Here is an 11,706-nt window from a genome sequence, read left to right on the forward strand (position 1 = left end):
TGAAATAAATGAAGACAACTTCTACCTAATTTTTAAACCCACAAATAAATGATGCAACGTATATTCAGACACTTCAATAAATGCATTGGACATCTCGGTGTAAGACTTGATTATTCACAATTTGGAAGTAGAGCTACAGCATGATCTTAGCTGTGTTATCTAACACGAACTAAATGATTAGCTACACACACTGTCAGTGGATGACCATCTGTCAGATTCGGCGATATTTATTCAATCGTTAGAATATTTCACAGATACGTCTACCCAGACAGTATGAGTGTGACAGTGTCTAATAAGACTATAATTTTGAATTACATGAAAAGTACGTCTGATGGTTTTCTAAGCAGTTTGGAATGAGCCGAAGCTATTGTGAGACTCTTGCCTCAAATGACTCACAATGGGATCGAAAATGGTCTCGTGATTGTGAAGTGAAATCCTTAACTAAGCGCACAAGCGTGTATATGTATGTATCTTGATTTTTCCCTCCACATCAAAGTCAAGGAGCCGTCTCCGTTTCCTTAATTCTTTGTCTCCTTTGCCTACGCTGCCTCCAGGATCAACTCTCACCAAATGCTCTATTTTTTGTTTGATCGAAGTTAAGTGCCTCCACCCTAATGTAGTCGCAGCACCTCTCTGTGTCCTGGCCATCGCAATTCTTAGGACTCGTCAATCACATTTCAATAAACCTTGCTACTCTGACCTTCCAATTCCATTCTTATCAACTTTCATCTTATGCAATCTGAAACCGCCACAATTTCCATTTTCCCCAGAACTGTCCTCCTCAAATTCACACATAATAAAATATTTTTTGGCTTATGGCGAATAACTCTTTTTTTCTTCCTCAGTCGCATTCAATTAAGAATCTTGTGCAAATCTAATATATCTAATTGCATGCTATTTCTATAATGCCTCGTTACATGTCGACAAGTTTGTTGTGAGGGCAATAGATTTTCGAACATCACAAATCCTGCAGTAAAATTCGGAAATCTGCGTCTTGCTACTCCAACTATTCTGGACACATTCCCTACAATCTACCCATCTTTAACGTCTGCTGACAGTATAGTCCCAAGGCAGCTCTCAAGATTAAAGAAATCGGCTCATTTTCCACTGGAAACCTTTACTCCAATTTCATTTCTTTGTTACTCCTCGACACTTCATGCATTTTTCTAAGCGCTCTTCCGTGTGTTCCTTCCAACTCCGAGTATTTGTAGACTTCATTAACTTCCCTACAACACCCTCTTAGTCTTCAATTACTTTTTCTCCTGTGACAGCACTGGTAGCCTTCCTGTTCCCTTATTACCTCTCATACCAACAAGCTCTCTTCTGGTCCTACCCCCTACCACAAATTCGCCTCGCTCACCCACTACATTTCTCCGTTTCTGTGAGTATTCCCTCACCCATTTCTGGCTCCATCCAAATATTCACTCCTTTTTCACACCTGTAGGCTATTGCTTGAACACTAGACTCCGTCGAAGTAACTCAAATTTGTCCTCACTCCTCACCACGACAAACTTATTGACATTCAACATAATTTCCTGGATTTAAACATGTCTCACAAAGTCTGCATAAAAAATACACCGCCTTAACTTCCTAGAGAATACGAGAGAGAGAGAGAGAGAGAGAGAGAGAGAGAGAGAGAGAGAGAGAGAGAGAGAGAGCGAGAGAGAAACAGACAAAGTGAGACGGAGAGAGTGAGAAAGAGAGAAAAAGACTGGATCAGTGCTTCTTATCCAATCCTTTCTCAAGAGAGCAATTATGGTATTTTCTGTTGTAAAACATGACTTGCATTGTATTAATTTATCAATTCCCTAAAATTTCAGCTCTTAAATTAGACCCAATGTCAAAGGTTATAAGGTACTTGAAGAAGAACCAGATCAGACCACTAGAATTACTGCGCTCCTTTGATAAACCTTTAGACTGGTCTATGAGTTCATCGTCGTTTATGGAAAGACTTAAGGTATACTTTTTGTGTTCTTACTTACCTACCCACCCACATACATACCAATGTACCTACATACCTGCACAACTATCATCGTTTATAAATTACTCAAACACAAACACACACATTTATACATATGTGTGTGTGTGTGTGTGTTTGTGTTCGTATGTTTTCCCCACTCCATTGTTGGTGTGTTTACGTCTCTGTAACTTAGCGGTTCGGCAAAAAGAGGTCGATAGGCTTACAAAGAATAAGTCTTGGGGTCGATGTGTTCGACTAAAGGCGATGCTCCAGCATGGCCGCAGTCAATTGACTGAAACAAGTAAAAGAATAAAAGAATATATATACATATCAGCGTGCTGTTCTCTATCAACTGGAGGACCTACTAAATGAATTACTGCAGGGGTTTTCAAACTTTTTGATTTGCGGACCCCTTTATATTTCAGGCTTTACCTTAGGGACCCCCTTATAAACGCTTATGAAATTTATACATAAATATTTGCTTAAAATAATATATATTTTTACATTTATTTATTTAACAGTATTCAACAAATAGATTTATTGTCAATTAAAAGATTTCGATTAAAAAAAACATATATAAAATCAAATTGCCCATAAAAAGTTTTTGCTGTCTACGGACCCCCTGTCTTGTCCTTACGGACCCCCTGTGGTCCGTGGACCACAGTTTGAAAACCCCTGAATTACTGTATGAAGTGTGAAATGTCTCAGATCGATATACGCTTAAAGTATTTATGCACAGCAGCGAGCTGTAAGTGTGACATTGAATCACCGGTTCAATCCCACTTCACTCATAAGGCTTGAGAATAACCGAGACTTTGGTAAATGTACTTTCCTAAGATATCACGAAATTAGACGAAACCAGGAACCAAATGGTTGGAAAGCCTGCTTGCCTGCCTGTCGGCCTGTCGGCCTGTCTGTTTGTATGTGTACACACACAAAGTTTTTTTGTATAGCTTTCATCTCATATTTTGAAATGGTCATATCGCTAATAAAACAATGCTCTTGTTCGTGGTTATATCTTGTGTCATATCGTTTCTTCGGATAGCTGTATCTTTTTATGCATTGTTTTTACTTGTATTTAGATAGCGTTGTACGTGGATTTGTATCTCACTTGTGTTTCTGTCGATCTGTCTCTGTCTGTCTGTCTTTGTCTGTCTCTGTCTGTCTGTCTGTCTGTCTGTCTGTCTCTGTCTGTCTTTGTCTGTCTCTGTCTGTCTGTCTGTCTATCTCTGTCTGTCTGTCTGTCTTTGTCTATCTCTGTCTGTCTGTCTTTGTCTGTCTCTGTCTGTCTGTCTTTGTCTGTCTGTCTGTCTCTGTCTGTCTTTGTCTGTCTCTGTCTGTCTGTCTGTCTGTCTGTCTCTGTCTGTCTGTCTGTCTGTCTGTCTGTCTGTCTGTCTCTCTCTCTCTCTCTCTCTCTCTCTCCCTACTGAGTTTAAGTCCAGGTCAGCAAAAACATTACACGCATACAAACACGCACACAAATGCGAGCAATATTCGCGTCAAATTTTGGCACAAGGCCGGCAATTTCAGCGGGGAGAAAGTAGTCAATTACATCGAGATCAATACTCAGCTGGTACTTATTTTATCGACTCCGAAAAGATGAGAAGCAAAGTCTTTTTGCCGAACCGCATTTTGTCCGGCCTGTTCACCGCCCTAAATGAGAATAATACTAATAATCTAATAGGTAACAAAATGTCAGCGTAAATAGACTTAGTTAAAGATATTTATAGTTATAAAATAATTCTAAAGAATTATATAGAATGAAAAATTCCCTTTCTGTATTATCAACAGTATAAAGCATACTTCACTGCTCATATAACTATACCAAACGCAGAATTACTTTTGCAAGAAACGACAGTTCTCTGATTCACAAAGCTAGTCCAAATTCTATGGAAGTTTTATGAAATAGATAACCCAGGATATAATAGGAGAGATGGATAAGAACTGAAGCACCAATTTATATTTACAAATAAAGGTCTGCCTGTCAGTTCTCTTTAAGGAGAAAAGCAAAATCAGCCAAAGCAAGTATCTGTCCATGCCTGACGTAAACAGCGTAAATAACGTTATTAAAAAAAAAAAATCCAAGACTTTTCAATTTAAACAAAAGTCTCCACTTAACGTGATTCATAGAGTAAAATCTGATAATGCCATACTCTAGAGTCGACAGTTTGTGCATGGAAAGCTGAATGAGACTAGAACTATTTTAGAGAATTAAAGTTATTACACTCATGCTTATAAACGTAATAAAATAACAGTACGTGACATTTCATTAAATAATAATTAAAAAAAAACATAAATGTACACACAAACGGGAAATAGACAGAGAAGGGTACCAAATCCTCATCAGTTATCGCTCATAGGGTTAACGATAGGCACTACTTAAGAAGAGATGAAGGAAGTAGAGGCTCTCTCTGTCATATAGTCTCTTTCTGATAACACTCACTAAATAACAGCTGTAAAAATAAATACAGTAACTTAGTTTTGAAAATTAAAGAGAAAAGTAACCTAGTGCTGGCAGCAAGCTCTTGAGGAAGCATTCTCTTTCTGATGACCTCCCATAGAACCCAAGAACACCAGATTAATATACCTCAAAGAAGATCTGAAGGTGAAGCGCTCAGCATACCAAAAACAGACTCGTGATCGCCACATCACATCATGCTTCAAAGGCTGAGCATTTGCAATCTAAGAACAGAAGCTTTTTTTTTACTTGATACTTAGTAAACAAATGAAATAGTGATGTCTTTGGAGCTCTAAGATGTGACCGAAAATGTAGACTACGTCATATTTCTGTGGAAGACATCACACGTGATTAGCAGCTGACCTGAAAATGTCACCAAAGTATTACCTTCCTAAACGAAACGATGTTGTCGTAAAAAAAATATTCGGAAAAAAAACTGTCCTCGAATAGAGGAAATTTCCCTGTTATTGAATACGTACACAAATATCGACACGAGGAATACTGGTGAGGCAATCCTATCAATACATCTTTCAAGTATAAACAAAACAGGCCAGATATTGTCATTTGGCACAGTCAAGAGAAATGTTGTAATGTTTACAGAGGTCAGTTAACGTGGATATCTCTTTGAAAATCAAAGAGAAAGAAGATAACTAGTGATAACTACTCCGAAGCCTCAAACGTGTAATCCCATATTATAAATACACATTTATACCATTGGTGCACTTGGTTTTGTGATCTAATGCCTAAGTGACAATCTGGATAAGCTAGAGTTTTCTGAAAAAAGAAATCAACCGACTAACTCGCACAATACATATGCAATGTGTAAATGGAACAATAAAAATACACAAAACTTTTCTGAAGTTTAAACTGTGAAATTGTTTTTCTTACCTACATTACGACAATTGAGCTTTGTATATTTATTAGAAACAGGTGGAAGAATTGAAATAACTAAAAACAAGAGAGAATATGCATATATATATATATATATATATATATATATATATATATTCTCTGAAAAACAGTAAAAGTTGTTTGAAACACTGCTTTGATATTGTAAATTTCATTTCTGCTAATGATGAATCCCTAGCCATACCACTCTAACTGCCCGTTTGTTAGATGTTCAATTTAGTCAACCATTTTAACCACATTATTCCTCTCTAAAGTGATCTGATCTTCGCCGTTTTACTGTCTGGGATGCATTGCTCTTCTCAGGGTTAACACATTCAGGTCATTATCACTTGATACATTTTGGTGTTATGTAAAGACGTTGGTAATTTTCTTCTACCAAATATCAGTACATTGTGGCAATATACTTACAATTACATGTTGACAACATATCAAATATGTAGATATATTATATATAAATTGCTATACAAATGCATGCATACACACATCCATCCATCCATCCATCCATCCATCCATCCATCCATCCATCCATCCATCCATCCATCCATCCATATATACACACATATATATATACACACACATATATATATATGCACATATATATATATACACATATATATATATATAGGTGTATGTGTATATATGTATATACATATATATATACATACATATGTATGTATGTATCTATGTATATTCTGATTATATGTCTGTGCATACGTTTGAATGTGGTGTGTGCCAGAGGGCTTGCAAATCCAATGGGGGTCTTAAAAGACATGTTAGGATTCACAATGAGCAGAACTTACCTGCAGGTATTGGTAGTGCAAATCAGAGGTGAAATCTGTGTAGGTGTTTTTTCAAAACATTGTTTGGTTTAAAAAGCCACATCAGACGCCATGAAAGGGCTAAGGTGTAGGTGCAGGAGGTGGTCAAAGCTCTGTTTAAGGCGTAGACAACCAAAAAAGCCAAAAAAACAAAAAACAACCACCATGTATGTATATGTATGTAGATCTAATGCTGATTGTTATGGTGAATATAAACGTGTGTATGTGCAGGATATTCGAGTATAGCAAAAAATATTTTGAAGCACTTATAAATTTAGACTTGTTTCTTGCAGATGTGTGATACAGAATTGTACCAATATGAGATACGTCAAGTCTCAAATGATATCGAACATCGCAAGGGGTCTGAAAAATCAGATGGAATAAACTACAGGTCTGTAAGTTAACTTATAAAGAGGAAAATATCATATACATACACAAATATTCATCCACACACATGCACACGTATCTATACATCGACATACATATGTAACGATTAATGTATACTTACATAGTTTTTATAATTTTTAAAGCATTTCATGGATCCTGAATGTGAGGTCCCTGTTCCAAACACGTGCACATGTTCACTTGTACGTACAGAATATATATATATATATATATATATATATATAATCAAAATAAGCAACAAGATATCCAGAGGTAATGCAGTGCGTTTCAAGCGATTTAATTGAACAATGCAACCATTACATCAATTTAAATGCAGAGCAATCCTCAGCTGTATAAATACATAGAATTAAATTAAATTTAAATAGATGGACGCAGTATAATTTTACCTAAAGCCTCAAAGAAAGTAAGGAGATAGACAAAGAACACTAAAAACTTTTAAAACCTATAATATACCTCTTAGTTTATAATTAGTATATAGTTAGCATGTCCTATAACAACAATATTCCTTTAGTTAATACCAGGTATCAGTCTTTATTGATACAAGCTAAATAAGTAAATAAACAAATTTTAGTTTAAATATTATACATTATTATACATTTTCTATATATCTTCTCTATTGATGTTACTAAGGTGTATATATACTTCATCACGGTTTTAGTGATTAAGCTATTTTATTCCTTTTCTACCCTACCTGATCATTTTATTATTATATAATAGCCTTTATGAAATAAATCTAATTTTTTTACCCCTATAAATTCATACTTAGCTTGTTATACAATACCGGATTCTTCACAACTTAAAATAAAAATAAACTGCTTAGATTATAATTTAATTAATATATAATTAGCATGTTCTTTCGCCTCATTACTCCTTTATTAAATACCAGTAAGTGCCAATGGTCAATCTTCATAGATACCATAAGTTAATATTCAAGTATATAATATGTATAAATATTAAACTATTTCGAGATAATTTCTTTTCCTCCTTCTATTGTGGTAAAAGTTTGGTATATACTCAAAAGGATTCAAAAAACTTTTTATCCTTTTGTTATAATATTCTTCTTAATAATTTTCTGAATAACCCTAAATTTTAAATTTATATAATATGGCAATATTGTTTAAAATATTTAACTATAGTACCACGTGATAAGATTTCCCCTCTTTCATTATCAATGGTCTACTACTGGCCTTCCCCTTAAAATTTCAGCTAACATCTTGATTTAAGATTTCCTTTACCAAATCTCATTATATTGCTTCAAATTAATCTTGATAGTTTTATGACTATCCCCATTATGACTTCTGTCCGACTCCCTCAGCCCCTTTCCTAACAGACACTGCTCCTTGTTCTTTGTCCTTAGATTTTTGAGATACAAAGATTTGATAAACAAGACTATAAATTAAAACAGACCCCCACAAAACAGTGACAAGCTAGATCTCTAACAAGTCTTTCTTCCTGATACCTTAGTAGCTTCTATGCTGAAGTGAAGACAGCATGATCTTTGTCTATCCCCTTATCTTCTTGGAGGTTTTAGGTAAAATTATGCTAATGTTTCCATCTGTTTTTATTTAATTTAATCCTATGTCTTTATGCAGCTGAGGATTGCTCTGCATTTAAATTGATGTAATGGTTGCATTGTTCAATTAAATGGAGTTGCTTGAAACAATCGTACTGCATTACCTCTGGATATCCTGTTGCTTATTTTGATTTAATCACCTTATTTTGAAACTGTATGGATATACCGTACTAAATTCTGGTGCCTCAACTTAAGTACCTAATTCATCTCAATCTAAATTTTTGCTACACACACACACACACACACACACACACACACACACACACACACACACATACTCTTTTACTCTTTTACGTGTTTCAGTCATGTGACTGTGGCCATGCCGGAGCACCGCCTTTAGCCAAGCAAATCGACCCTAGAACTTATTCTTTGTAAGCCTAGTACTTATTCTATCGGTCTTTGGCCGAACCACTCAGTTACGGGCACGTAAACACACCACCATCGGTTGTCAAGCGATGTTGGGGGGAGAAACGCAGATACACAAACATATACACACACATACATGCATATATACATATATACGACGGGCTTCTTTCAGTTTCCATCTACCAAATCCACTCACAAGGCTTTGGTCGGCCCGAGACTATAGTAGAAGACACTTGCCCAAGATACTACGCAGTGTGACTGAACCCAGAACCATGCGGTTCATAAGCAAGCTACTTATTTCTTTATTGCCCACAAGGGGCTAAACATAGAGGGGACGAACAAGGACAGACAAATGGGTTAAGTCGATTAAATCGACCCCAGTGCGTAACTGGTACTTATTTATCGACCCAGAAAGGATGAAAGGCCAAGTCAACCTCGGCGGAATTTGAACTCAGAACGTAACGGCAGACGAAATACCGCTAAGCATTTCGTCCGGCGTGCTAACGATTCTGCCAGCTCGCTGCCTTAGAATCGTTAGCACGCCGGGCGAAATGCATAAGCAAGCTACTTACCACACAGCCACTCCTACATATATAAGTGTTCCAATCACTAAATAGTATTTTTATTTTACAAAAGAAAAAGAATATTTGACTTCTAGTAGAACGCTTGATATGAAGAAAAAATTCGAACATATTTTCTTATTGCAGGAAACTTACCAATTCGATTGCCGACCACATGGAGCTTCTACGCCGGAGAAGAGAAACGGAACTACGCAAAGAGAGGGCAGAAGAGCTTTATCATCAAAGAATTCTGAAGGAGGATGTTTTGGTAGATGACACTCAAACAAACCCCAGTTCAATATTACCAACGGAAGCCATGGCGAAACTGAATCTTAATCATGGTAAATCTACGGATATAACAGCTATTGTGCAAAACAATGGTTATAAAAGAAGAAACAAAAAAAAATATAAAAAAATTGGTAAAGGTAAAATCTGAATAACATAAACAAGAGATGACCAAACAAAACTGTATAATAAAGAATTCATTCAATAAAGCATTTGTTAAAATAAATCGAATTGTGCTATTCCCGATCTTATATATATAAAATTATATAATACACATGCATACATACACACATGTACAAGTACATCTAATCTATCTATCTATCTATCTATCTATCTATCTATCTATCTATCTATCTATCTATTCGTTTATATTTATACAAGGGGCATTACTACAGAATAATGCCACACACTGGACTTCCCAAAGTAAACACATTTAGTACCGAATGCGAGGAAAAACAACCAACAGAAGAAGACCAACTTTCTTTTAAATATGTATCGACTATTTATATATGTTTTCATGAACAATACTATGCTGATGAGCGGAGTCTAGATTCATTCTAGTAATCGCGAAATCGGTCGATACATAGTTGAGTTATTTAAAAGAAAGTTGGTCTTCTTCTGTTGGTTGTTTTTCCTCGCATTCGGTACTAAATGTGTTTATTTTGGGAAGTCCAATGTGTGGCATTATTCTGTAGTAATGCCCATTATATAAATATAAACGAATAATTATATTCTTGGGAATAGAAATTTCCCTTATGAATTTTTTCACACTGGCTTCCTGATAAAATTCCTGTAAAAGATTTTTATCCCTTTTTGAATTTATCTATCTATCTATCTATCTATCTATCTATCTATCTATCTATCTATCTATCTATCTATCTATCTCTATACGCGCATATTCATGTGCACTATATGCATAACCTGTTGCAGCAGTACAGCACGTACTTTTACTATAACTCAGATAACAACAAAACATCCAGCGAGAATAAAAATCATATCACCAATCTCGGCACAAGCTTTTCCAACAAACCTGGAAATTGGTGAACATTCAGTAGGAAAAAAATATAAAACAAACAACCGACAAAACTGGCATTGTAAGCTCAACCCAAGTCGCCAAATACTTCTTAACTATATTTAATTCTTCTTTTTAATCCACATGGAACCCGGCAAAAGAGATTCAGACAATATCCTGACTATCACACAGCACCAACCTCTGTTATTAATTTGCACAAAAAGCACCACTACTAAACCATAAGTTTCTTTCGGTGCTCCGAAAAGTGTAATCAAGTCATTACTGTAGTTTCAATATTTTTGCTGAATGCAGAAAGCATTAGCCTGTCCTTCAACGCGATTGTTATTTGCATTGTATTACCAGTGATTGTTAATATCTGCAAATTCCCCCCATTTAGGGTCGAATTATTATATTTCTCCTTTTTCGCGTAATATTATTTTTACACAAAAATGGATACCGATAACAACGAAAATGCCCACCAAAAAAAGACAAAAAGACGTCTTAAAAAATTTGTACACAATGTTCCCCTCCCTTGCAAACCACGAAAGGAGGGAGAAGCAAAGCCCAACAATAATGAACCCACCAACCAAAACACAAGTCAACAACAAAATCAACTTCGCTTCTGTTGCCAGTGTCAACACGGAAAAAAATGACCGTCAACTTGAACGAAATAGAAAAACGTAAAAGCCCATTGACAAAAGAAGGCACTAACATTAAATTAACTCCACTTTCTCGGAGGATGTAATACTGTCCACCCAAAAGGAAACAATTAAACACTCTTCTTGAAGACAAAAAGAAATTGAAAAAGAAGCTATAGAAAATGCCTTCATCCCATCTGGCCAGAAATTAAATTCATAGCAAAAGGAAAACGCTATAACACAGTCGAGCACCTCTGAGGAAGAAGCACAAAGAACTGGTGTTGCTGTCACCTTACTTTGGAAAGCGAACCTCGCAAATCAGGATAGGGGAGATTCCACCAGAAATAGACGTGGTGTGGCTGGTGGCAACCGTTTTGCTGAACATGGAGGATAGAATCACTATCCTCCAGGTTGCCAAGCTGCACCAACAGAACTGATGGGGCTAGGGCTTAGGGCTTATGATATAGGCCACCCCAAAATGACCTTGAAGACATACAGACCAGGTTAATTTAACCCGACGAAACCGCACTAAGAGTAATGGTGGAGAGGAGAAAACCTCGATGTTATAAATGTGGGCAAAAAGGGTCCTATAAAATTAGATTGCCCATAAGACAAACAACAAATGGTGCTCCCTCCTCCCAACAACCCACGCAAATTAAGACCCCAGAAGAAGAGGAAGACGCCAGCCAAGACAACGCCATGATGGTGAGTGGTCTTTCCCT

General features: G+C 36.2%; 1 protein-coding gene across 1 annotated transcript in view; it reads left to right on the plus strand.

The window, feature by feature from the left end:
- Window positions 1-9,522, plus strand: part of LOC128250508 (uncharacterized) — a 14,496-nt gene extending 4,974 nt beyond the window's left edge. Inside the window, exons 3-5 of the mRNA XM_052975654.1 lie at window positions 1,821-1,957; window positions 6,439-6,536; window positions 9,197-9,522. Coding sequence (XP_052831614.1) covers window positions 1,821-1,957; window positions 6,439-6,536; window positions 9,197-9,485 — 524 coding nt within the window. The 3' untranslated portion in view covers window positions 9,486-9,522. The remainder of the gene's footprint in view (window positions 1-1,820; window positions 1,958-6,438; window positions 6,537-9,196) is intronic.
- The last annotated feature ends 2,184 nt before the right edge of the window (window positions 9,523-11,706 follow it).

This window comes from Octopus bimaculoides, chromosome 22 (genome assembly GCF_001194135.2).
Source record: "Octopus bimaculoides isolate UCB-OBI-ISO-001 chromosome 22, ASM119413v2, whole genome shotgun sequence".
Classification (NCBI taxonomy): domain Eukaryota; kingdom Metazoa; phylum Mollusca; class Cephalopoda; order Octopoda; family Octopodidae; genus Octopus; species Octopus bimaculoides.